This window comes from Rhinolophus sinicus, chromosome 8, assembly GCF_057876585.1.
Source record: "Rhinolophus sinicus isolate RSI-liver-muscle chromosome 8, RSI-T2T, whole genome shotgun sequence".
Taxonomy (NCBI): Eukaryota; Metazoa; Chordata; class Mammalia; order Chiroptera; family Rhinolophidae; genus Rhinolophus; species Rhinolophus sinicus.
Genome location: NC_142508.1, coordinates 60,722,573 through 60,750,405, shown reverse-complemented (window position 1 = coordinate 60,750,405; position 27,833 = coordinate 60,722,573). Strand labels below are relative to the sequence as shown.

The following is a 27,833-nucleotide window of genomic DNA, read 5'->3' as shown; positions in this document are numbered from 1 at the left end:
GATGGAGCAAGGCCTTAAAAAGCCACAGGAGGGACTTTGTTGCACTGATAATGAAGTTTAGACAATAGGGATACTTCTGCCATTGTAACAGGAAGGGGGAGGGAGAGGTGTGCTCGAAGGTAGGTCTGGTGGCAAAGGTTGAGGACATCTCCTTGTTAGCTGTTTGCTTAGATTATGGAGATCATGTGCTGACAGCTGAGGGGGATAATGGAGTTGAAAGTTAGAGGTGAATGACTCTTGAAATGGTCGCTGAACAGAAAAGCTGGGAGTTCACCAGAAAGGATTAATGACCCATGAGGCTAGAGGCACTGCAGCTTTTTCTGAAGTTATCCCCTCCATTGAGGTAAAATATGAAATCAGACAAACAGAACAATATTTAATTGCCCCTCGAGCATAACCCTACTTGTTTTAGAAATTAACAAAGCAATACTGGGACCTGTTTTGTTGTTAAACCCGGACTCAAATGACATTGGTTTATCAGGATGATTTCTGTGCAAGTCACCCAAGCTGTTGGCGTCTGAAAGGAACAAAGACCAGATAACAACAATATACCTAGCACACTTGACCACACTACCTGACTGTGGCTAACTCATGTCCTTTCAAGTCTAAGTGTGGGGACATTTGCTCTCAGGGATAAGCTAAGAACCTAAGACCATTTGGTTTTTCTTCAAGTGGAGAATTCCAAGGATGCTGGAAGCATATAGATGAGAATATAACAGAACAGTTGTAAAGACTCACAAAATGTGTGCTAGTACTTCCAGAGTTCCATCTAAACAACCCCACCCCCTCTTTTCTTTGGAGAAGCTGACTATTGTCCTGGGCTATAGAGCTACGCAAAAGAAGGGTCTGCCATCCAACCACCTCAGCCTATTATTGATATAGCAGAGGCGTTAAGTACCTCATCTGAGCCACTGACATACCAAACAGCCACCACTGCCAGGCTTCATCTAATATTCTTTGCTTCCACCTACTCCAATCCCCCATTTTACTTTTAGAGCTATTATGTAATGAGAACTACTATGCACGAGACCCTTGCTCTGATGAAGTTTCTAAGCGAAGGCAGGAGCACCCAACAACGGGGCTGGAGAAAGAGGGCATAAGGTAGGAGTGTGACAAACATCCTCCAAGCAGATCCCCACCTGGCCTCTCACCACTAGGTGTTTGAAGCTATTCTGAGGAAGTCCTGTGCCAGATTCAGGGTACTGGAGCCTGCTAGCAGTAACCCCTCAGGCCCCCTCACCTCCGTTGTGTCGTTTTTGGAAGATACTGCAATCTGAGTCAGTCAACAGAATAAGGAACGTTTATTCTCAAGTAGAAAAGCAAAGTCAGGTAAAACTGCAGGGGGTTCCTAAGAACCTGATATCTATGTCAAGGACCAAGAGAAACCTCAAGAGGGCCCCTGAAATGGACAGCAGTTTGGGTGGTGTTGGTGAAGGCAAGGAGCCAGACCCTTCTTGCAAAGGTGATGGGCCTGGTATTATACATGCTGTGTAGGAAACTCAACCCTGATGCCATCTGTTCTTTCCAAACCTCCACTTTGGTTTTCCCAGGGTTATGTTGTATAGTACATCTAATTACTAAGAGTCACAAATCCTCTTTGAAATAACAGTAAGCATAAAAGCCCATCATCCTTTCTCTGTAATATTCCTCCAGTCTATTTATTCTTGTTTTCTCAATACAACCAACAACATCCTGGCACTTGCTGTGATGGGACTGGTAATCTTCTAACTGGTTTCTCAAAATGTAAGCTTTTTCCAACTCCAATATATCCTGTATACCTCTGCTAGACCAATTCCCCACCCCACCCCCAAAATTTCATCACTTCCTTTTGTGATTTAAGAATCTATGACAATTTACTACTAAATCCAAATCCTGTCCAAACAATCAGATCTTCATTTTATACCTAATGAGACTTTTCCCTGCCCACATGGACCGGCCATTCGCCTCAATATTCTTCCTATATACTGTTTATCCTGGTGAAGTTGCTTTCGTCTTCATATAGCCAGTCTGCCTGGGGCACTCTTCTTGTCACTTGAAATCTCACTTTTTTCTCATAAGCAAATTCGACTTCTTCATGAAATCTCTAACCTTAGAAATCCTTACCGCTGAATACCAATGGCACTTTGAATGAAATAGCCTTCCAGATAAATAAGAAACAAGAGATGAAAACAACAAAGGCAGAAGACATCTTTTCAAGTCCTATTTTTATTCCTTTTCCAGGACTAGAAAAATAGAATGTAAGGACTTTGCATTTGCTGGCATCTACCTACTTTCTGATTAGCTCGCCAGTGTCCTCTGGTTTCCCAGCAGGGAAAAAAGGAGTGTGAGTAGCCCTTTGGCAACTGAGTAGGGCTCTTGGCTTATGGAGACATCCCGACTGTTCATGTTAGAGCAATGTCAACTCTGAAATGGAATAGTCATATCAGGCGCTGACTGGCTTATGGAACAATGTGAGTCTTCACTTATATGATAACTAATAGCAGCAACCCAAACATGCTGTTTTCTTCTTAGTCATAAATGAGGTCTTAGTAACATGAACGCGTCACTTAACTTCAGTTAACATCAATAAAGAATACCTCAACAATTGATTAGTTCTTATGCAGATAGCCAATGAATGACACTAAAAAACAAACAAACAAAAACAATAAAATCCATTGTTTATGGATAATGAACATATCCAGAATCTTCCTTTGGATCAAAATCTCCTTTTTTCAAGTGAGCTTCTCTGTTCTAGGACACAGTTTATCATTCCATATATAGAAACTTACTAAAAACAGTAAAAGAAACTCTAGGAACTGGAGCTCATACTAAGGGCTCAATGCATTTTTACATCACTGATGCCTCAGACCTGCACAAGGTCGCAGCCACAGCAGCTGTGGTGCATTGAGCCCTTGGCGCCAAGCACTGACAGGAATGTATCTGGTCTGTGAGGGAACATGGATGCAGTGATACTGGGATGACAGTCCAGAGCCCTCCAGAACAGTGAGTCTTGCCTTTTTAAAAGACATACTCCTTTAAGGAGGAAGTCTCTCCCCCCGGAAAATGCATTTAAACTCAAAATACTGCATATACTTCATGAGACCCACCCAGTGAATTCTTAGGGGTCCAACCCCCCAGATTAAAAGCTGTTGGCCTAGATTTTTACCAGATACCCATTTACTCCCCCTACTGGAGCATACTTCTTTCCATTTTCCCGCTCAGATTTAGGGCTACTCAGTAGATGGGTTATACATGTTGTGGTGGGGTGTGCTTGGCCTGCAGCCTCATGAAGAGTCTATAGTCCTTTAATTATTGCCTTTGTTTGTAGTTATTTCAGAGTTGGTCCACAGGACTTTGCGGGTGGGGCATAAAATTTCTTCTCTTCTTATAAGATTCCCAACAGTTGTCCAGAAGCATAGAGAAGACTCTACACAGTCAAGTGCCCACTGGGGTAATGAGGCAAGATTGCAGTCTGTCAGTCTCTCTGCATTATCTGTAATGTCAGATTAAGGAAACCACCCGGAGGCTGGTAGTGGCCCCTTCCCTTCCCAGGAGACAAATCTGGCCCTAAAACACAAAAATGTCTACAAGAAAGGTGTGGAATTAGATAGTTCTCATCACTGAAAAATCCCTCTTCCAGGCCTGGTCCTAGGTTAAGTGGCCATTCTGTATCAAAGTCAAAGTGCTGAAGAGGACTCCTTTGGCTGGCGTTTCATATTTCTCTTGCAACTCAGTTTCATCTCATCTTTGCTCTGTCACTTTGTGGGTACTCATAGCGTTGGCCAGGTATGAGGAAATGTCCATTACTTTTATTTGCTCTGACTATTCTGCACAAAGATGCCAGGTCAGGATGGAGCAAAGGCCTTGGCAATCACTCTTGACTTGCACAGATGAATGGCTGTAGTCCACCTAGTCCCTTAGTTGCACCTGTTTGTATTCTAAGCACTGTGAACACAGACGTTCAGAATCCCTTTACAATGAAGATGCCAAATATCTGAAATCATTCCCCAGCTCTGACAAAATCTGCCTTCTGGGATCTGAAGATAAAGCAAGGATTTGTGACTACTGGGGATCACTTCTGGAGCTGTCTTGAGGCTGACCATTAGCAACTTGAAACCACAACTTTTACTGAGTATTATTTGCTTGGGGCTACTAAGGGATCAAGATGGTGTTAGGGATGTAAAAAAGATGCTGCAAGTTAGATCCACCACTAAATCTCCACAATGACTTCTTTACAGGACTTGCTCAAGCTCAAGCAAGGGACCTACCAGTTAACAGATGTGCATACACACAGACTGCACCTGCTGAGAATAGGTCACGGTCCTGCAACACAAACTTGCATACACTAAAGATCCCAGGCTGTCATTTTGGTCCATGCTTAGCAAATCCCTTCTTGCTGTGGGTATCAGGACAGAGTGGGCTGACAACACTCAGATGTGCTGTCCCATCCCAAATCCAAAGCAGCAGCTCGCAGGTCTCCTCATGCCATAATCCAAACACAATGAGTGGTTTACATTCCTATCCTACTTGGGGCCTCTCTCTCTCCCTCTGTGTTTCCCTCTTCACCTCTATTCTGTCACTTCCACCAGGGCTCAGGTTGGCCAGAACACTTCAAGCCAGAGAATAGGCAGGGGCCGCCACAAAGATCCTGAAGTAGTGATTAGCCACAGCATCTAGATTAGTGTAACAATGGGGAAAACGCTGGCCAAAAAAAGGGACGGAATTCCCAAAAGGTAAATTTCTGTGTATTCACGCCTAATCTTCAAAAGTTGTGTAAACAATTTTTTTCTACCTTCCTCCATCATTTGCAAATTTTCGTCAAGTCCAAACATAATTTAAAATGAGGTAGGTAGTTTATCTCTACTCATGCCTTCGTGTTGGTGGTGACTGTCGAGGCCTGGACAGGAGAGCACTCGTCTCCCGTGCAGGGGGAGCGCCAAGGGCGGGCACCATTTGACCAGTGGAGTTTCTCAGTTGGCTATTTTCTCAATCTCGTCCAAATCATCCGTGTCCAATCTTTCTATTTTCTTATCTGGGAGAAAAAACAGTTCAAACAGACGTCAACATGAAGTTACCGTGGAAAGACACATCTAGGGAAAGGACAGCACAGTAGGGAGAGAGGAGACACACAGGTCTCTGCCGTACCTAGGAACAAGCTCTGCCTCTGACTACATCCATCCTTCATTTAACCGCAAAGGCTTCTGGGGACTGAGAAGGGAGCACTGACAGCAACAGTCAGCCCCAGGCCCCCTCAGCCTGACCAACGGGGAAGTGTCATTTCAGTCCCTGACCCTGAAACTCTCCAGGTGTGCTCTTTAAGAACTTCCATATTGTACGGAAGGAGGGCAATGTGACAAGGACAAGCCTCTCTCCAAAGCCTTTCTCGGGGCCACAGGAAAACCTACCATGCCCCGCAGCCCCCGGACTTGCCCTTTGAGGAAAGGGCCCTGGCAGAGGACACTCCCGGGACTCACTAAAATGCTCCTGGATTCTGTTCAGGATGTTCATGCTGTGTTTGCTGTCAACCATGTTCACTGCCAGGCCCCTCTTGCCGAAGCGGCCAGTGCGTCCGATCCGGTGCAGGTAGGTCTCATTGTCTGGGTTCCCGTCCTTGTCCACGGGAAGGTCAAAGTTGATGACGACAGACACCTGTTCAACATCAATACCTGCACGAACGAGGGTTGGAGAAGAGTAAGGACGGGAGACAAAACTCACTGTCGCCCAGTCAGGCCACGTACATCAACTCTGGGGGAAAGGAAGAGTCTAGGTGGGCCAGCTCTGGGATTCAGGGACAAGTGGGACGTAACGGAACCCACAGGAAAACCACAGAACTTTGGCGGGCGCTAACAAAATGATGAAGTCAGTGAGAGAGCCTCTGCTAAATACTAGTATCTGGAGATGCAGCTGAAACCTCAGTGGGTACCCCAAGAAGAGCAGGCGCCATTCTAAACCAGCCTGTATGTTTCCTTCCAGCAAGTCAGGACTCGGGGCTCCTCTGAAAGTGCTTACCTGCTGAGAGAATCCAGTCTCCCCTAGAAAAGAATGTCACCACCAACCCCACCTGATCTCCCCCAAACCATCTGAGTTTTTCATATGTGTGGATTTCTCTTGCTATCCCAAGCCTGGCAGACCAGGACACATTCTCTGCTCACCACGGGCACACACGTTGGTGGTCACCAGAACCTTCTCTTTGCCCTCTCGGAAGCGCTCAATCACTGCAGCCCTCTGCTCCACCACCATTTCACCACTCAGCAGAGCCACCTGGTGGCCTTCTTTTGAGAGCTCTGCTGCCAACCAACTAGCTGTTTTGCGGGTCTGGAGTGAAAAGAATTGTTTTAAATGAAGATACCTGTAAGAAAAAAATGAAGACACCTGCAGAAAAGTGGCTTGTTGCCAATAATGTACATGAAGTCTCTCCTGAGTTCAGCCACAGGGGTAGGCTTAAAATTTCTCAAATATTTTAGCCACATGATTTTGGGGGGGATGAATTACTTAAATCTCTTAGTGTTCATCTAGGAAGTATGGTTTTAACCAAAGGTTTTCATTCCTAAACAGTCTATATTCTTAATGTTTTAACATTATTTCATTGGATTTTATTTGGAGTTTTTCCACGTTATCTCTAAGAAGTGGGATCAGAGAAAGTTCAGAAGTCTTCCCCTTATAACTCACTATGAGGAGAATATGCCCTGGGGCAGGTAGAGGTGACACAACTTCTTTCTAGTCCCACAGAGGGAATCTGGTCCTTCCCAGAGGAAGGAGAGGGAGGGGGGGCAGGACAACACCCTCCAGTGGCGCTCCTCCCCCAGGAGACCTGCTGCTCCTGCTGCTACTCACATGGCAGAAGATCATGGCTTGAGCAATGGTGATGGCCCCGTAGAGGTTACACAAGGCCTGGAACTTCTCGTCTCTGTTATTGCACAGGACGTAATACTGCTTGATGGTGTCCAATGTCTCCTCCTCGCGCTTCAGTTTGATAATGTTTGGGTCTGGGACCACTTTCTGGGCAAATTTCCATACAGAGTCTTCAAAGGTGGCAGAGAAAAGCAGCATCTGGCAGTTCCTGGGCAGCATCCTGCAAGGGAAGACCCAGGTATTTGGCATGAGCCTGAGTTTTTCACTGGAACAAACAGAAGCACAGCCTCCCCAGGCTTGGATGGTCTCCATCCCCAGCAAGGTGGCAGAGGGGCAGGAGCATTTCGGAGAGGAGACAGAAGCAGACATGGGGCAGGGACAGTGTGCTCTTAGACTCCCTGAGTCTCCTTCCTCCACCCAGGCTGACGTGGCCCATCAAATAAATGTTTTGGAAGGTTCTGAAGCAAAGAACCCAGCAGGAGAGAGAACAGGAGTTGGATCCAGCAAGAGGAGACACAGAGAAGAGGAAGACTGTTTTTCTTGCTGATCAGAAGGCTGAGAAGAGCCTCCTGGCTCCAGATTCCTACCTTTGGATGCGGATGCTCTGATCTTGGTGGCCCTGAGTAGCTATCATCACGTCAGCCTCATCCAGAACAAACACCTTGATCTTCTTCGGGTCAATGAACTTGAGCTTGGCGCACCAGTCTAAGACAGTCCCAGGGGTGCCAATGACAATGTGCTCACTGATCTTCTGACCTCTTTCCACTGTGGAGACAAGATGTGTTCTGGGGGTATTTCCATGGCAACGCCAATTCTCTTCTCTCAGAAATTCTAAAGTTATGAGATGTATTTTTTTTATGATGCATTTTAATGCAAATATTTTGAGGTTTGCATTAATTTATGGAAAGGTTAGGATATCACTACAGTATTTAATGGACACGCACAAAAAAATAGACAATAATGCTGAAAAGATATAGTAAGGATATAAATAACGAGAAAATGAAGAACTCTTAGTGGTATTCTTTTTTATTTGCATTTCCTCACAAGTAGACTTTTTCAAAGTTCTCACTCCAGTGCACTCTGCCCTCAGCTCTCCCGTCTGAGTCAAACAAGTCAGGGCCTTTACATGCCCTATGCCCCCCGGGGTCAGTAAATAGGATTCATTATGAAAGGCTTTGTCTTTTCAAAGAAACACAAACTATTTCTCTTAGATAAAGTGCTTCCCGGACTAGGCCCGCCAGACCATGGCATGTTCTTGGCCCTGCACAGTCTGAAATTGAAAATTTAGTTCTTCATTTTCAATTAGATGGTACTTATTGATTCAAATTTTAGTCCTTTAATTGGAATCTTGACCAGACATATACAAGGTCCCTCTAGTTACAGCCAAAATTTTGCCCAAATGTGAATGTTGAGTCACTTCAAAGCTAACAAATGCTGCTTCTTACTTCAGTTAACAATTACTGCCCCAAACAAAAAATAAAAAATTATTCAGAATCCTCTGCCATTCTAACTCAAATCCAAACTGCAGTATTTTAAATGTCTTATGATAATTTTTCACTAAGTTTTAGTGTCTTACTTTTCTTTTCAGAAATGATTTCAAGTTGGCATTAGGACATTGAATGCAGAGTAGATTTCTGTGAGTCATAAAGTCACAGGTTTGTGTTAAAGATCCATAGGACTCAACCAGACTTCCAACAAAATATAAATTACTTAAATATTGTCAGTTTGTTGTAAAACAAACAAAAGTAGAAAAGATGAATTTAAAAAAATAAAAATAAGCTCCCAGAGTTATTATAATTGCCATGAATATTCTAGAACATTTTTGTTCTAATGGTATTAAAAAGAAATAAGGCAATTAAACAAATCCAGAATTTGGAACATTGTGTAATCACCTGGTCTGGTGCGTTCAAAAAGTCAAATGTAATGGTGTGGGGGAGGGAAACGTGAGGAGGGGGCTATTCTAGCTTGAAAGAAAACAGATATAATAACCAAATGCAATGCATATACACTGACTCCATCTTGGTTCTAAAACAGCCATAAAGAAACACTTCTGGGAAAAATTAAAATGGACTAGGTGTTAGTTATTAGAGAACCTGTTCCTTTTCTTGGTTGTGACGGTACTGTGGGTATGCCGAAGAATGTCCTCATCATGAGATACATAGTAAAGTATTTAGGAATAAAGAGCTACAATGTCTGCAATTTACTTTCAAATGGTTCACCAAAAATATATACATACATATACAAATGCAAGTGTTTTGATGTTTGCATTAATATTTTATAGAAAGGTTAGGATATCACTACAGTATTTAATGAACACGCACAAAAAAACAGACAATAGTTTGTTTATGTAAAGCAAATATGGCAAAATGTGAAGTTTTCAAATCTAGGTGGACGGCACATGTGTTCATTGTATTATTTCAACTACTACGTATGTATTACATTTTTCAAAATAAAAATAAGTTATTACATTAATGAATTAGAATCACATTTTCATACTCACATTTATTGCCCCGAACAGCATAAGCTAGTTTCAGTTCAGGGTAAAATTTGCCCATCTGCTCAATCACTTTTCCCGTTTGAAGGGCGAGCTCATACGTTGGGGAGAGGCACAAACACTGATAGAAAAAGAGTGCAGAATGAGACTTCAAGACAATACCTCTTTTGCAATGGGGAATTATAATACCATTAGGATTTATTTATTCCTCCAACTAAGGCTGAAGGAAAGAATATATAAAGTGCACACCATTGGATTCTTTAACCTGCAAAAGTCGTAACTTAGAATTCTTGGGGGGTTAGAACTCTGGCTAGGTAAAGACACTTGAAACATCTATTGACCACTGGAGTACCAAAACCTACATGTAAGGATCTGAAATTCCATTTGGAGATTGGCTTCCTTTTCACTTTTTTAGAAAGTTCTCAACCTTCTAATGGCTAATAGTTGTAGATGAAGGAGGTTTTTCCTGCTAAAGGAGCCAAGCCTATCAGCAGTATCCCAGAACTGGCCAACCATGGAAGGGGAAACAGGATTTTTATTGTTACTAGAAGATCAATTGTGTTGTTTGTGCTCAACTTAAGGGGTCCTAGTTTATGTAAAAAGTAATACAAAACATAGCTTTTAATCCATCCAATAGCATTTCCCTGCCAGCTATACGTTAGCAGAAAACCCAAATTCACAAGCCCTTACCTGGGGGTATCTGTTTGCAGGTTCTACTTGGCTGAGCATGGCCAACACAAAGGCAGCTGTTTTACCAGTACCCGACTGAGACTGGGCAATTAAGTTCTGTGGGCTGTACAAGAAAACAAACTGTTTAGGAGCTTAAATCTCAATTATCCTTTCAGTTAATAAAAATGAAAAGTAAAGCTTAAAGAGTATTCAGAATTTACAGGAGGTCCTAGATTCTGTAGCAGAGTTACATGTGCTAGCTATATGTACAGAGCACTACAGAGAGATTTTTATGGTAGGATTTAAAGCACTCCTTATCTTTAATCTAGCCTTGACACAGCAGCCAGGGATTCTTATAAAATGTGAGTCTGCTCATATTACTTCTCTGCTCAAAAACCTCCCAATTACTCCTGATTTCATTCAGAGTAAAAGTTAAAAACCTTATAATGCCCTTGTGGGGGTGCAAAAAATAACTTTCCTCCCACCTTCTAAGTTCTTCTAGCTGGGATAATAATCAACATGAGACAAATTGACAAGAGCAAATGCCCCAAAATTTTTACAGATGTACATTCAGAGGTGCCAAAAAATATGAAACCTGAACACACATTGGGCAGTTGAGTTTTATATGCCATTTTGGACAAAGCAGAAGAGTGGCAGAGGTCTGGGCTTTCAAAGGAAAGGTAGGCAACTCACAGGTAGACAGAAAGTATAAACATGTGGCAAACAAATTCTTGCTGGGCCACCCAGAAACAATGGGACACAGAAGGAAGTTCAACAAACAAGCTTTGCTAGATTTCTCCGTCTGCAACATTTAGTTTATATTATGATGCTAAGGTGAGGTTCCCTTCCTTTAAGCAGGTTTTTCTACCTGAATTCCTTTAGGCAGGTAAGGGGGGAAGGTCAAAGGTTCTTTCTCAGTCTTTTGTTTCTTAATAACCAGCTTAAAATCAATATCCCGAGAAGCAAAATCTCCCTCACATTACAAGGTCATACCCTGATCTGGCTCCCCATTACCTCTCTGCTCTCATCTCCTACTACCTTCTTCCTTACTTACTTCACCCCACCACAGTAGCCCCAATACTGCTATGAAAACATGCTAGCCATGCTCCTCCCCTCTTAGGTCTTCTGCATCTGCTGTAAGCTGCTTGGGACACTTGTCCCCAGATGACATGTCAACTCTCTCCTTCAAGCCTTTGCTCAGATATCACCTACTTGATTAGATTCCTTTCCTAACCACTTGATTTAAAATTGCAACCTACGTTGAAGTGCCTGAAAAAACAAGATGTATTGGTAGATGAATATGTGATAAAGTATAGTAAAATATGTGATAAAGTATAGTAAAATGTTAGTGGTAGAATCTAGGTGGTGGGTATTTGGGTGTTCACTGTAAAATCCCTTCAACTTTGTTGTATGTTTGAAAATTTTTACAATAAAATGTTGGGGATAAAATTGCATTCAGGTCTTTAGTATTCCCAATCTCGCCCATCATGCTCTCCTTATTTTTCTCCTTAGTACTTCTCACCTTTTAAAAAAACTTTATTGAGATAGAAATCAGATACCATATGATTCACCAATTTAACATGTACAATTCAGTGGTTTTTGATATATTAATTTTTTAAAATTATAAAATATAACATAAAACTTTCCATTTTTAAGTGTACAATTCAGTGGTATATATTTACAGTCTATCACCTTTGAACATATTACATATTTTATTTATTTTTAAGAATACTCCAATACTCCAAACTAGAATGTAAGCTCCTTGTGGGCAGGAATTTTGATCTGCTTTGTTCACTAATGTATCCAAGTGCCTAGAATAGTATCTGTTACAAACCAGGCACTTAATAAATATTTGTTAATGAAAGAGTACTAGATAATTCTCTCAGGTCTTTTGTTACATTGGCATCTAAAAATGAACATCTATGAAAGCATCAAGATCCATAAATACAAATGACTTATGAGAAACAATCTCATAAATATTCCATTTATTCATCTTAAGAATGCTCAAAGTTTCAAGTTAAAGGTTAAATGCAATGCAATTTTACATAATCATATATAATGTAGGGATAGATTTTTATTAAAAGTTTGTTACGCTTTAGAACCTTGTTACTTTACTCTAAATAGTGGTCTGACAGCAGCTGCAGCAGCAGCATATGGAAGTTTACTAGAAATGGTGAACCTCAGTCCCCACCCTCAAATATACTAAAATCAGAACTTGCATTTTATTAAATTCCTGAGATTCATATACTATGAAACTGTGAGAAGCACTGCACCAGAAAGCAGCCTTAGTTATTGTACTGTTCTGGTTTCCTAGAACCTTGTTTGGTTTTTGCCTGCCATATTCAACACAATCAATTTTGTATATCCATATAAAGAAATCATGGTGTATGTGAATGATATAAATGTATATTTACCAACATAGAAAGAGGGTCATATAATTTTAAAAAAGCATTTAAACATTTTATATTATTTTATATTATATTATTCTATTTTATATTATTCCATTTTTTAAGAAAGTATATATATATATATATATATATATATATATATATATATATATGTATATATATACGTTTATATAGAAAAAAGCCTAGAAGTCTCTACTCCAAATATTAATAGTGTGTGGGGGAGGGAGATTACAAATGACTTATTTTTTCTCATTTTTCATTGTTTCCTAACTTTTCTAAAATGAGCATATAATACTAGTATAGTTTTTTAAAATAATAAAGGTTTTTAAAAAGTAGAAAATTAAAAATGGGACAGAGTCCTGTCAGGGCACATACGGCTCAGCAAGCATCATGGGTAACGCGTTCTCTTGTATCTTGGATGGTCGGTTGAAGCCCATGGCATAGACTCCCTGGAGAAGCTGTGGTTTCCTAGAAAAAGAGTTAACAATGAAAGTGAATCTCTTTGGTTGAGGAAAGAAACCAAATATCTGGGAGATTTTTTTCTCTCTTTTTAACTGCTGTTGCATACAGTTTATAACTGATAATACTTGAAGTGTGCTAAGCACAATGTGTAAGTGCAGAGAAAATTTTTATAGATTACCTGGAAATTTTAATTAATGGCCCAAAGCAGCTAATTTTTATTTTATTAAACTTGTGTTAGCTAAAAATGTTCCGCTGTGATGAAAAAAAGATAATAGGCTACATCGCTATCTAAACACAAAGGGGAGAGTCAGAAAGCAAACCAATACTCACAGCCGAAGCTCCTCAAAGGACTTCACTGAGTAGAGGGGAGAGTTCGGATCCCGTTGCAGGACTTCTACTTGGTTTGTATTATCGACCAGGTTGTTTCTGATCATCTTGTTGAGTAACGACTGAGCAGCTCTGTCCTCTGTCCAAAAAAAGAAAGCAAAGAATTTTAAAAGTCCATGAAATCCATCATGAGCTCATTTGAATTCAAATGCCATTGGTGTTTTAAGCAAAAACATTTGTACTGGGACTTCTAATTCAAGGTATATCATAGTTTTGATTTATAAATATAATTAAAATCGTTTGTATTAAAGACAAAGGTTATGATGTTCATATCATCCACTTGGGCCTCATATTCTTCTTCAGAACTATTCCTAACAACCCTCCTTTCCTGAGGTTATCTATTCTTCCTATCTAGAACCAAATATCTACTCCCCAATTTGCACTCAATATAAACTTAAAATGATTAGCTTAACAAACATATCACAATGTAAAAAAAACAAAGTCTATATCTTGACATCATATAAGCTATTCGCATCTTGTTATTCATGTTAAATGTGTCAAAATATCATTAGGTTTAATTTTATTAGACAATGGGGATACAATTTAAATTTATTTTATAATGCCTTGTACAAGATACTCATAAGGAATATTTCCGGCTGCTGCTGAAGTTCATCAGTGTTCAAAGTAAAATTTCTCTAAAATGTAAACAATTAGAATTCCTCACCAATGACTATGTTGAACTTCTATTAGCACTGTGACTCCCATTAAAGTCAAGCCAAGTTGGGTGTGAAAAATGAAGCCTCTTAACAATCCATTCTCTTAGACTGTAGAACCTTACGTATATAGCTCTCAGGCTGTGTTACCTTTCTCTTCTTCATCTGACTTCTCTGCATTAGCATTGGTCTTGACAACAGCACCTTTATCAGACACAAAGTGGCTGTCATTCAAAATCACATCCTATACCCAACAGCTGAGACAATTCAATTCTATGAGACAAAAACAATGAGGAAACCAAGCCACGATAAAAACATGTTATTGTTCCTAAATAAACAAAGGTATGAACACTGTTGCTTATATTTTAATCCTTTCCTATTTGGAGTCCTCTCACCGTACCTCAAAAATTAATGTTGATTTCCCTCACAGCATCAATACTTATAAAATATTATAGAAAGATGATTATAGAAGTCAATGATCAGAAGTCACCTTGATGCTCAATAGAGGAATATCTATGCAAATCCAATCTCATCAATATATATGAATTCAATGCCATTAAGATTCTACGTATATAAATTGATTAATAGAAATGTATATTCAAACAATGTTGTAGTTATGAAAAAATATACAGAAAACAGATTTTAGGTGAATTCAGAGTGAGGTGAATGTTACAGTTCCACCCCCACCCCCATCCATAAAATTAAGTACATCAACAAAAACTGAAAATCTTAGATTTTTGATACATGCTTTCAGAATAATTACAATAGGTTAACTCTCAGGTTGCTCATACTTTGTCTATCTCATCTCAAATTGAGAAATATTTTTAAAAACAACAAATAATCTTTGGCAGTATAGTCTCATAGTTAGTAATAAATATAATAACTTATAATCCAATTAGGCGTCCTCATGTTTACATTAAGCACAATATAAAATACAACAATTCAGTTTGTTGATTTCCAAATCTAATTACTGCCAGTATGTGCCAGCCTCATGTCTGGTACATATATAATATTTTTCAAGATAGTTATGTCAAAACAGAAATACTGAAATAAATCACATTTGTTTTCAAACTAGCTTTTAGTTACTCACCATTGGCATCTGGTTTGATTTTCTCTTCCTTAAGATGCAAGTTGCTCAACTAAATGGAGAATTATGGGGGGGGGGAGAAAAAGTGTTAGGAAAATTACTTAGGAGATTTTGAATCAACAGAGCCACCCCAATGAAGCTGGGGAGAAATGAGCCACTCTCAAGACCTATTCATTAGGTTGTTCTGCTGGGCTTCTTTTGTTTACTAAATGAGTGAGAATAAACAAACTTTCCCATAAATACAGTAGAAAAAAGTGGGTTACACAATAGCTAAAAATCCTAATCATAATACCTAAATTCCTAATTACAATCCCTAGAGAGAATTATAATTTGTGAGTTTGCTTAATGCTCTGATTATAAAGACTCAGTAGAATATCATTTGAGTTGTCATTCTCTCATATTCCAAACAAGAGGAAATTTAAAGAGATATTGGAAAATGCATCAGTTATGTCGCAGGATATGTTTGAGCTACAGGACCACAGTATACCGATATATGCAGCCTCACATTCAGGTTGCCTTGTGCTGGACATCTGGTATTTTAAATTGGGAACAGCCTGGAGCATTGTGGCACACTGTAATCAAAATATCCAGCAGGCTGAAGTAGGAACAGAGAGGAAGGCAGAGAGCAAAGAGACATTTCAAAGAAAGAATTACCAGGACTTTGATCAAACACTGTAAATTAGAGATATCCTGGCAGGAATTATCTCTACTATTAGAATGAAGACACCTTTTTAGGTAAAATACCATCTGTCAATTATACCTCAATAAAGCTGGGGGGAAAAGGGAAATACCTTAAAGACTGGAGATATTTTTATTTTTAATTAATCTTTGTGGGGCCTAAGACATTACCTAATACAGGGTGAAAGAATGAAAATCACCAATCAAATGGCTATTTCTTTTTTTCTCTTAAATTAAAGTTTATTGGGGTGACAATTGTTAGTAAAGTTACATAGATTTCAGGTGTACAATTCTGTATTACATCATCTAAAAATCACATTTTGTGTTCACCACCCAGAGTCAGTTCTCCTTCCATCACCATATATTTGAACAAATGGCTATTTCTTAAAATACCACCCACACAGGTACTTTTTTTATTTTATTTTAATTTTATTGGGGAATATTGGGGAACAGTGTGTTTCTCCAGGGCCCATCAGCTGCAAGTCGTTATCCTTCAATCTAGTTGTGGAGGGCGCAGCTCAGCTCCAAGTCCAGTCGTTGTTTTCAATCTTAGTTCCAGGGGGCGCAGCCCACCATCCCATGCGGGAATTGAACCGGTAACCTTGTTAAGAGCTCATGCTCTAACCAACTGAGCCATCCGGCCAACTGAGCCATTCAGCCGCCCCACCAGGGGCTCAGCAGCAGCTCGTTGTCTTCCATCTAGTTGTGGAGGGCACAGCTCACTGGCCCATGTGGGAATCGAACTGGCAACCCTCTTGTTCAGAGCTCACACTCTTCTCTAACCAACTGAGCCATCCGGCCGACCCAACACACAGGTTCTTGAGGTTCATTTCTGTCTTTCCTCTTAAGTCCAAGAAGGGGGAAAGAGAAGGGAGCAATTAAAAAATTATTGTTTTAATGGGTGGTTAGTTAGGGATGGAGAAACCTCACTTCTACTGATGGAAACTGAAAAGGGGAGTTTCCAATGTCTGCTTGCTTTGGTGTTGGGGGAAGCAGCTGGAGAAATTGGCAAGATAGGAAATCTGCAAAAAAGGAAGTCATCATAGAGCAGTAAAAATTCTTCATTAATTCTGAAGGATAGAACTAACTGGTACTGAGCATGAAGCAACCAGCACAGTGCATGATATATACTAGTTTTGTTCAATATATTTCGTTCTTCACTAAAGCATTCCTCCTCCACATCCTGCCAATGAATCTAGTTTAAATCTAGTAGTACTCAGGGCTGTTAAAAAAAAGAGAAACAGACTGACTGATTCATTGGCAGTATTTACAAGAGTGATGTTAATAGTACTCACTCCTGGGGTGATAAATACTACCTAAAGTAAACGATAAGGCTGAGGTATAAATGAGTTATAAGGTATAAATGAGTTAGAAATATCCATTCTGTACAGCATTTTAATATTCAGTGGTAAAAAGACAAACCGTTCTTTTGTTGATACATTGTTCAAATGGAAGTTAACAGAGTAAATAAAGTAATAGTTAAATTAACTAAAATGCAATGTGTAGTAAAAGTTGATAGCAACAATATAAATGAAACAAATAGGTATTTTGATTATAATGTATCATAATTCTGGAGAGGTTCCAGCAGAATCTAAAAATATACTCAGCCCTCCCTTGACTTATAAGGATTTCAAAGCCCATAAGGCAAAAGCATCAGAACAGTGAAGTTTGTATTACCCCACGCAGGGTGTGTGAGTGAGCTGAACACTGAAACTTAGGTTGAAAGCACAGTTAGTTCAGGTTACCTTCCTTTGCTCTGTTTATTTGGACCGAAAATGAGAAACCAATTTCTCTTGCAACTTCATCAGAAATTATTTTGAAATTCGGAAAATTAACCAAAAGGCAAAAAAGCAAAAACATCCACTTTATAATACCCACATTTTTTCAGTGCCCTTAATTAATATTTCAGTTTTTAAGATATGTTAAAATAATTGAAAATTATAGAGTTAACACATTGCATTTTATTCAAAAGCAACTTGAAAAAGGATCTTGAGACAGAAGTAAGATTTGATGTTAAGTGAACTATACTGAATAGGGATTGCCTTAGGCAAAATGATGAAGTAGGAGTCTTACTCCATTAGTTTTCTAATCCGTTTACTAGCCTCTAAATTGAAATCTCCAATGGAACAAAGGGGAACAAAGCAGAGCCACTGGGGAATGAGGAAATAAATAGACTCTAATAATTTTCTTATCTAAAATGAATAAGAAATGAAGCTTAATGAATATTTAAAATTCAGTCACTTTGCACGGTACACGTCATAGTCACCTGTCATGCAATGCCTGTGGGGATCCTCAGCAGGAGTTCTATAAAGGTAGAGGGTAACAGAGGTGTCTTTACTTATTTGTCCAGTTTTAGAATATTGTGATCTATTATGACTTACCTGTGCATGGTTAAGTAGATTCACAGATTTTATGCAAGTTCAATTAATCCGTACAATACGGATAAGTATTTAAAAGATTCCTGCAAAGAAACTGTGAATTATGGATAATAACAATAATAGCTATCACTTACATAGCACTTGTCTATAACTCAGTGAGGTAGGTACTATAATTATCCCAATTTTACAGATGTGGAAACTGAGGCGCAGAAAAGTTAAGCAATAATGAGGGATCCAGAATACAAATCCAACTCTGGCTACAAAGTCTGAGGTCTTAACCTCTACACAATAGTTCCTCTCAAGAGACAATCTCAAAGAAAATAATAATCTAAGGATGGTATAATGGTGTGGCTGCTTTGAAAAACAGAAATTAAACGCAGAGTTACTATCTAAAATCCAGCAATGTCACTTCTAGATATATACCCAAGAGAACTGAAAATATATGTCTACAGAAAAAAAACTTGTACATGAAATGATCGTAGCAATATTATTCATAATAGCCAAAAAGTAGAAATAATCCAAATGATGAACATCAGTGGACATGATGAATGGATAAATAAAATGTGGGACATCTATGCACTGGCATATTATTTGACAATAAAAAGGAATGAATACTGACACCTGCTGCAACATGGATGAACCTTTAAAACATTTGCTAAGTGAAAGAAGCCAGACACAAAAGACCGCATATTATATGATTCCATTTATATGAACTGTCCTGAAGAGGCAAATCTAAAGAGACAAAGTAGACTAGTGGTTGTCTAGGGCTGGAAGGTTGCAGGGAAATGGGGAGCAACAGCATACAGGGTCTCTTTCTGAGGTGATCAAAAGGCTCTAAAACTGTGGTCGTGGCTGCACAACTCTGAATATACCAAAACCCAGAGAACTGTAAGTTTTAAATGAATAAATTGTGTGGTACGTAATTATCTCAATAAAGCTGTTATGTAGAAAAAGATAATAGGGCAAAACCCCATCATAATGCTCTAAAAATAGGGTGCCAAGATTCAGTTTTGTAAAATACATGGGTTTTTTGTTGTAAGGTAAATAAAATGGTTAGTATAGACCTGCTGAAAATGACAAGAGCTAATCATATTATACCTGAATTTTCATTAGACAGGATGATATTATGAGTTCCTGTTCTGTCCTTTTTTTTTTTTTTTACCCTGGGTTTTATTGATTAGTAGTTACAGTAGTGTTCTTGAGCTGGTTCACATCCATATGGTCAGCTGGGGCCTACGGTGGGATTCTATTCTATCTTAAAGATAATTCTAACAATGCTAATGCAAGCAAAAAAGAAAATGACAAAACTACCTACTCCTAACAAACTCTTAGATAATTAATAGGTTAAGAGAATGACAGTCTAATCTGATTTGACAAGAAGTTAATCAAAAAAATTCAAAACTATTAAAACTACTTGAAATATATATTCATACAGTGGCTAATGATATGTTTTTTTTCTAAGTATATATTGTGCCTTGAGATATTAGCTAATGAAAGTGTAAAGCCAGCACAAGGAAGCACAATAAAACATTGTTTATTTTATCTTTATCTCAGCTTTTATTTTGTGTATGTTTTATAATGTACGTAATATAGTTAACAAAATAGTACAGTATGCAATTTCTAAATAATGTGTATATTGAGAGTATATGTCCAAAAGTTTCTTTCCAACAGCCATGTAATGGAAAAACAGACTATCACTCATTTACTCAATTAAGCTAAAGGCCACAGTAGAGGGAAGGGATGCCATAATGAAAATGGCAGCATTAAAAGTGGAAACATGTCTACTGAGTGCTGAGGCCTCCACCTTCCCCTTCCACTCAGTTCAGGGAGCTACCTACTCTCCAAGCACATACCTACTCTCCAAGCAGGAAATTTGAGGATCCCTCTCTGCAAAATCTGGCCAGTCAGGAGAACGTTCTCAGGACACTAACGAGATACAGTTAACCTTTTCACTGTGTTAATTGATTTCAAGTTTGTTCTCCAAAATGTGTCAAAAATCCACAGAAAATAATTACAGTATTTATATTTTTAAGTAAATATAGTTAAGGTGCTATATTTTATTAAATGATTACTTTAAAGTATAACATTTCATATTGTTATTCATTCTTGAAAAACACAAAAATAGGGAAAAATGTAAATCTACTTTCCTAAACTTCCCTTCTGGAACACTGAGCTCGTGGGGTAAAGTCAAACGCCGCAGTCAGCAGCATGGAAATATCATTCCACTAGAGATGAACATCGCAGTGAAAGTGTTAAGGTCAAAATTGGCAAGCCCCATTCATGTGTTTAGAGCTTCCACTTACCTTTTTAATCACCTACTCTTAAATATGAGTAGACAATTAAGAATTAAACATATAAAAAAAGACAAAAGAAGTCTTCATCATGAAAAAATAGATATGAAATAGATAAAAGCACCTTATAGAAAACAGACTGTGCAGAGAGAAAGAGAAAAAAACACTAATATTTATATCCTCAAAATGATGAGAGGATATTATAGCCATGAAAGCAACACGGTATTGTTTGTAAAAAAAAAAAAAAGAACAGTTTTCTTTTCTTTCAACAAAAGAAAATCGTTAGCTCTTGAAATTAAAGACATGATAGAAATGAAACATGAAATAGGTTATAAAGTAGTTGAGACAATCTCATTGTGATGGTGGTTACACAACTGGATACCTTTGTCAAAATTCACAGAACAGGGGTAAATTTTACTATATATTATACCTCAATAAGTTTGACTTAAAAAAATTAGAGAGCCAGCCCATGAGATCCAACATTCAACTAATAAGAATTCTTGAAAAAGGGAATGAAGAAAAAACAATGGGGGAAAAAATCAACAATGAAATTTTGAAGACTATTTCCCATAACAGAGGCCAAGAATTTGCCTGATTGAAAGGGACCCACTCAGTGCCCAGTAAAATGGATAAAAATAGACCCCTACCAAGACACATCATCATGAATTTTCTGAATACTGGAAATAAACAGAAAATTCTCCAAGCTTAGAAAGGGAAAAACAGGTCACAACAGGAATCAAAATGGTCTCAGACATCTCAACATCAAATACAGAAATCTAAAAGGCAATGGAAAAATGCCTTTAAAATTTGGCAGGAAAATGGCTTCCAACCTACAATTCTACACCCAGCCATACTATTAACCAAATGACAGGGCAAAATAAGATGTTTTTGGAAATGCAACAAAAAAGTTTACTTCCGATACACCTCCAGAAAGCTGATGAATGGCTCCACCAAATCAAGAAAGATGAAGAGAGGGGATAGAGAAAGGAGGGACTACAATACAACAGAAGAGGAGAGAATCCCCAGAATGAAGGCAAAGGGAAATCTGCCCTGTTCCCCTCCATCCCCCAAAATCATTGTGCTTTGAACAAAGGGGGAACTAGTTCAATATGAAGCAGGCTAAAAGACCTGGGAAAAGTGGAATTGATAAAATACTTGCTGTGTCTGTACATCCTAAGATAGAGAACTACCGTGTTTCCCCAAAAATAAGACTGGGTCTTATATAAATTTTTGCTCCAAAAGACGCATTAAGGGCTTATGTTCAGGGGATGTCATCCTGAAAAATCATGCTAGGGCTTATTTTCTAGGAAACACGGTAGTGAAACCAGAGGCTAAACAAGTCTGCGGCTTGTGCGGCGTGCACCGCTCAGACAATAGACCGCTCAGCCAATAGACCAACACAGGAATTGGGTCATAGAATAAGCGTTTATTATCAGAGCACCTGTGGTCTGAGAAGGAAGCAGGTTAACACCTCCAAAAACTACCTTAACATTCTCAGTCCGGCTGTGGGTATTTGAAGGAAAATCTGGGTGTTCTTCCAGAGGCTATTGTGATATTCTCCGGTGGAGTCAGGAACCCAGGACCAATGATGGGACTAGCCTGGAAAGAATACTAGACAATTGAGATTGTGATCAATAAGCCTAAGGGTCAGGGTAATTTAAAACAGGGAACTGGATGGGACAGGGGACATTCTGGGCTCCAGCCACAGGGGGTTGATCTATTGTTAGTAAGCTATAGGTAGGTCAAGGAAAGGTGAGGCCAAGGTCGGGAGAGGCCCTTACTATGGGGGTGCCAGTCGGGCCCTGTTTCACTAGCAAAGAGCTTGGGGTTGAATTTGGTGATAAGTACAGAGAACACAAAGCAAAAACACATGGCAATTATAAATTCCAAGGAAAAACAAAAAGTTTTACAGGAAAGTGAAAATATTCATAAATTACTAATATAAACCTGAAATACTGATGTAACTAAAATATAATATAATGAAAAGATAAGGAATGGGAAGGTGTGCTTGTGTGGTGGGATGGAGGAAAGAGTCAAAAATCAATAAATAACTAGAGCTACAAATTCAAGAAGTAGCAAAACAAGCATGTTATTTAGGGAACAAGAAGGTCAATATTGTAAATCAGTTTCAAGAGAAACAGCAGTTGTCTCTGGGAAGGAAAAAAAATTGGTGGTGTTGGTGGGAACCAGTTTTTAAAAGTTTTGACTCTTTGAACTATGTGCCTATTACTTGTTAGGCCATATTTAGGCCAGGAGCAGAAACCTTCTTATCCTAAAAGCCATCTGTCTTGCTTTGTCTTTTGTACCTGCTGGCTCCTGTTTGTCTCCTAGGGGCTTAGGATCAGCAGGCCTGGGGGCTAGAATGTGGAACCTGAGGGCTTGATCCTACCCTGAAACCCCCCTGAAGCACTGAAGGGTGAATAGCCTCGTTTACCCCCTCCTGTAAAACTCCACACCCCTTTTTGCTCAGGAAGTTTATGGTCTTTTCTAGCCTGACCTCCCGCAGCTCAGACATGCCAAATAAATTCTGATAGACCAATTTTGGTCTCCCGCAACTCATTCCAACTCATTCCTCCAGCCGTGCCTAGCACTTATTTTTTATCAGTTATAGAAAATAAGACAAAGTCCCTATTCTCCAGGAATTCACAGAAATAAGTGCTAACAGAAGTTCAAAGCACTATCAGAACTGAGAATGCCTACGTGGGAGAAATTAACTCTAGATAGTAACGTTTAACACGTATCTTGCTTACTGGGTGTCAGGCCCAGAACAAAGTTAAGCAGATCAAGAGAGGATTTACTGACTGCCAGACCTACTGAGTGGTTCATTCATCATCACTAAGTAAGCTGAGGAAGCACACAGATCTGAATAGCCCATGGTCCCTAAACCCAAGAAGCTCAGAATCGGGAGGTGGAAACTGACACCTACAAAATGGATTACAATCCAGGTCGTTGAGTGCAATCAACCTTCGACCAATCGGGATTACAGGAAGACAGGCAGGCGGCTGGGCTCTTTATCCGTGGGAGCACTTACCCGCGCTTACGTAACCTGGGAAGCGGATGGGTAAACAAAGCGAGCTCAGAGTCCAGGCTCCATCCCCACCCGCACCCCGCCCCGGCCCTGACCAGCCCAGGCAGCGTCCTTTCCCAGAGATCTGATCCCCAGCCAAAACTGGCCCTCTGACCCTTTTGCAGCTGAAGCCAACTCACCGACTCGGCCGCCGCTTCCTGCTCGTCCACCGCCAGGGCCCACGAATCGGTGGCCATGGTCCCAGGCGCAGGTGGGACGCTGGTGCTGGCGGACTCGCCGGTTGGCACTGCGCGATCGTGGGCTCCCGGGGGTCGCAGCAAGCCCGGCTTCGGCGCCACCGAGGGGGAAGTCATTCGCTTCGGCGCTGGGGACCGGAAACGGCGCGCCGCAGTGACGTCGGAGGCCGCGCGGGCCCTGACCCCCTTGGGGCTGTCGCTTCTGTCGCCTTCTGACCCCCACCCTCACCCCTGCCTGGCTCACGCTTTCTTATCCAACATCCAGAACCGCAGGCTGAGGTAGTTATCTGAAAGTGCCTAAGCTCTTGTAAACTGGCTCTCCAACCGAAGAGTACAACCCCATTCCCGGAGCCCAGCACAGTGGCACAGAAGCAGCTCACATAGATTGAATATATGTCACCAAATCGCACACTGAAACGAGATCTTTTTTTTCTCACTTTTCAGGTTGGTAATTTCAAATGTCCTGGTGTTGGCCAGGGTGTTGGGAGTCAGTCGTCTCAGACACTGGTTAAAAGTTTGTCCCACAGAGTATGTGGCCACACGACTTACAGGAATTTCACCTTGAGAAATACTCCAGGAAGGTACTTGGGAAATGTGTTCCAGGTAGAGGATCGGTGACAAAAAAGAGCAGGGATGTTTGTGGAGCTGAACAGACAACTGAATTTCTATAGGGATTGACAAGAGCCAGGGATGACGAAGTCGGTAGGTCAATGAAGCTTAACGAGCAGAGTTCACTCCAGGGAACCCCTCCCAATCGGGCATGACTTTTGACGTTAACCGTGCCTAGGTTAGAATCCCAGCTCTCCTGTGTAAGGGTTGTGTGACTGGGAGGATTTTTAAAAAGGCAAAAATACCTTATGCTTTTAGAAGAGGTGAAAATAGGATTAAGTATGACAGATGCTTTTCTCTAACATTAATCATACAAGCTTCTCTCCCTTTGTTATTTCACTAGAAAGAAGCTGTGCATTTTCATGCAACTTGAAAAATTAATCCCCACATCTCTCACTTTGCCAATATTCCACTATGATAAATTAATTTCAAGCAGTAGTGAGCTCTATGTGGAATTTTACCTGGAGATTATTAGCAAAAATGTTTGGGAAAGGATAAAGCAGTTACCGTCAATCCTTTACTTGCCGTGATTCTTATTCTCCTGCACCCTCTAGGGGTTAATTTAGGGAAGATTTATTTAGAACCTATAGGTAAGGATTTGCAAAAAGAAAAAGGCAAACGCACAGCTGGGGAAGCCGTGACCTACATCTCGTCATGTCAGAAGCAACCCCGGGAATATTTTTCCAGAGAAATTATACTGATCACAGGGCTAAAGGAAATTAATGAATTTTTTCAAGTTTAATGAGGTTAAAAAATAAATCAGCCAAGGCGCTAGAATGTATATAATAGGATCCACTTGTGCAAAAACAAAACAAAACAAACTCACGTATATGCTTGTACCTACTATACAAAATGTTTAGGTTACACACAAAACTGATAACAGTGGCTGCTGCTTCTAGTGAGGGGCTTCAGAAAATCTGGGATGAGAGAGACTTCCTTTTTGTTGTGTACACTTTATACTCTGAAATTTATTTTCCATGTGCATGTGAGTATTTCAGACAAATAAGAAAGGTAATAATATAACAAACATCTAGGTTCTCCCCTCAGGGTTTAAGAAATAAAATAAGACTCAAATGAAGTTGCCTGCATAGCTATCCCAAGAGACAGCAGCTCTCCTTCCCATAAATGCCTTTAGCATGTGTTGCTTTTTCTATTTTAAAAAAAGCTTAAAAATAAGCATCAGGATTCTAGACCCTCCTATGCCACCCCCCACACCTGCACAATGTGAAAGTCCTGTTAAGGAGGAATCTGGTCTCCAAAGTGGAGTGCGGGAAGAGGACTCAGGAATAAGAGCATCTTGGATATCAAGTCAGCCTCCAGCATTTATTCCCACATGACCTTAGGCAACCTCCACCTCCTCTGAAACCACTAAGTATCTGTCTCACAGTTCGAGGATTCAGTGAGATCACAAGGTTAAGGCCGTTGGTACAGTGCCTGGTCTATAGCGAAGACTCAATAAATATTAGCTGTTATTATTAACAGTTAATGGGGTGGGGGCAAGGACCATAACTAAATGTAGAAAAAAGGATCTCATGTCCACCCTCTACGATACTCACATCTCCCACCGGTAGGGCAAACGGAAAGCGCTCCGGGGCACGATCGCGGACGTGGCCAGCATCCCCAGCCATCGCCCTAGTGCATGGCGGTTACCTCCACTAACAGCCGCCCGAGCCTCATTGGCTGAAGCCTGGAAGCCAGTGCCGCCAGCCAATCAACGCACCCAGGTACCTTGGGGCAAATGGATAATTCTAGGCTCCAGCAGGGGGGTGCCTTTGTGTGAGTTCTGTCATTTTTCACTAAATGTAGCTCTCACTGGTTAGGCTGGGAACTCCATGAGGGCAGGGCAGTGTCTGCTTTCTTTAATGTTTATCTTCAGGGACTAACGCATAACAGACACTCATTTGGTGAATAAATAGATGGGGAACGAACCCCTCCGCACCCCTTCCCCCATCAAACCTTTTAATCTTTGTCTTTGAACAAACAGATGAAAAACTTCATGCTCCAGTTTCAGCCCTGCTACTCCAAGTGTGATCCCCCAGCAGCATAGATAACATATCTTGGGAGCCTATTACAAATGTAGAATCTCAGGCCCCACTTCAGACCTACTAAATCAGGATCCCAGCTAATTCCTATAGCACCTTATGATCTGAAAACAATTATTCGGTCAACCCCACTTGATCTGATAGCAAATAAATGAACATTCTAAGTCCATTCTATAGATGCTAAAAGTAGCTTAGGTGCCATGGGAGAGTTAGAACTAGGACTACATCTTTCCAAAACGAAGTATTTTAATTGTACCATCTTGAACCCCTGTTATCTTGCTCGTGCCCCAAGGTGAGGTTCTACCAATGTTCTATTGCCAAGCAAGCCATATGTGTAGCACTCACTCTTACCAACAGGCCCATTTGCTTAGTCCAGAATAAGAAGTTTCCTAAAATATGCAATTTGCATGATGCATTAAGACAGCTTTCGATTATCAATTATATGGCGATGGAAGGAGAATTGACTTTGGGTGGTGAACACAAAATGTGATTTATAGATGATGTAATACAGAATTGTACACCTGAAATCTATGTAACTTTACTAACGATCGTCACCCCAATAAACTTTCATTTTAAAAAAATTAAGTATAAACCAGAAAAAAAAGGTAGCTTTCTATTACATAGCTGACGTTATTTATGAGAGAAAAATATCATGGAGAACTGGATAATTATCTGAATAATTCCTGTAGAAAATTCATGTTTGGAAGAATGTGACTTTGGGTCCTCAATTATAGTTTCTCCTCATATGCCACTGAGTGAATGAAAAAAAGCTATTTTTAATTTGTTTCGAAGTCTTTCATTAGTGAAGGTGCTATGCTAACAGCAACAACTCTGGCAACATAGCAAAGTTATTGAGACTACAATCTATATTCTTTTCTTTTACTTTGAAATCACAATTGGTACAATTTTGGCTTTCCATTTTAATTGTGGTGGCACATAAATCTGACCCATTTCTCAGATTGTTTAGGCTAAATATGCCTAACATTTTGGGGCCCATTTGGATCAGAACAAACTCTTGTCTCTCTTGGTTTTTGCCTTTAGCTGTCTTAACCTTACTGCCTCAGTTTCCTCAGTGTTAAAAACAATAATAACAGTAACTCATTATAAGGTTGTTATGCGGATCAAAAGCTAAGATCAGTGCCTGCTGCATATGAAGTGCTCAACAAATGTTAGGTGTAATAATAATTATTAATGAGTTGCTGTGAATTGGGAAGTTAATTCAGGTGATTTATTTCTCATTGGCTTTTGAGCTTGATTTTCTATTTGAGTAGGATGCTGTTATATTTTACATAAGGAAAGTCAATATTTTTCTGCAATATCTTTAACCCTGTTATGACCAGTAGCGCAATTTTATACCCATGTGTTTTGACATGTAAGATGATGTAAGTAATAGTGGAATGGGTAAGAGTATGGGGTTTGGAGTTGTTGCTGGAGAGGGGGCCGGCCCTTCTTGGTGAGATGCTTGGGCTTGGTTTCCACACTGGGGGTCGAACCTGGCAGTGTCTGGGCTTGTCTCTCACACTGAGGGTCTAACCCGGGCCTTGGGGAGGAAAACTGGGAATCCTAGCTGCTACGTTACC

General features: G+C 40.0%; 2 protein-coding genes and 1 long non-coding RNA gene across 4 annotated transcripts in view; 2 read left to right on the top strand and 1 right to left on the bottom strand.

Moving 5' to 3' along the window:
• Positions 1-27,833, top strand: part of AARS1 (alanyl-tRNA synthetase 1) — a 59,390-nt gene that overhangs the window by 8,185 nt on the left and 23,372 nt on the right. The window lies entirely within an intron of this gene.
• On the bottom strand, positions 1,285-23,756 carry LOC109433760 (ATP-dependent RNA helicase DDX19B). 2 transcript variants are annotated; one of them, XM_074314585.2, is made up of 12 exons: positions 23,546-23,756; positions 14,995-15,043; positions 14,055-14,108; positions 13,195-13,330; positions 12,778-12,870; positions 10,016-10,118; positions 9,332-9,446; positions 7,419-7,596; positions 6,814-7,051; positions 6,132-6,294; positions 5,454-5,645; positions 1,285-5,011 (listed from the first exon to the last, which is right to left on the bottom strand). In XM_074314585.2, exons 1-12 carry the CDS (start codon positions 23,717-23,719, stop codon positions 4,950-4,952), a joined length of 1,557 nt encoding a protein of 518 aa, XP_074170686.1. In that variant the 5' UTR covers positions 23,720-23,756; the 3' UTR covers positions 1,285-4,949. The 2 variants fall into 2 exon arrangements, with proteins under 2 accessions (XP_074170686.1, XP_074170688.1); XM_074314587.2 differs by having other exon boundaries at positions 13,916-14,108; positions 23,546-23,732.
• LOC141567488 (uncharacterized) lies at positions 23,755-26,838 on the top strand. The gene is made up of 2 exons (XR_012490130.2): positions 23,755-24,046; positions 25,783-26,838. It is a non-coding gene; the product is annotated as an uncharacterized LOC141567488 (long non-coding RNA).

Coding starts and splice junctions, on each gene's coding strand:
- LOC109433760 (XM_074314585.2), bottom strand. CDS start 23,719: ATGACTTCCCCCTCGGTGGCGCCGAAGCCGGGCTTGCTGCGACCCCCG. Junction 7,597..9,331: donor TGCTGTTCGGGGCAATAAAT/GTGAGTATGAAA, acceptor TTGTCTCCACAG/TGGAAAGAGGTCAGAAGATC. Junction 7,052..7,418: donor CAGAGCATCCGCATCCAAAG/GTAGGAATCTGG, acceptor CTTCCCTTGCAG/GATGCTGCCCAGGAACTGCC.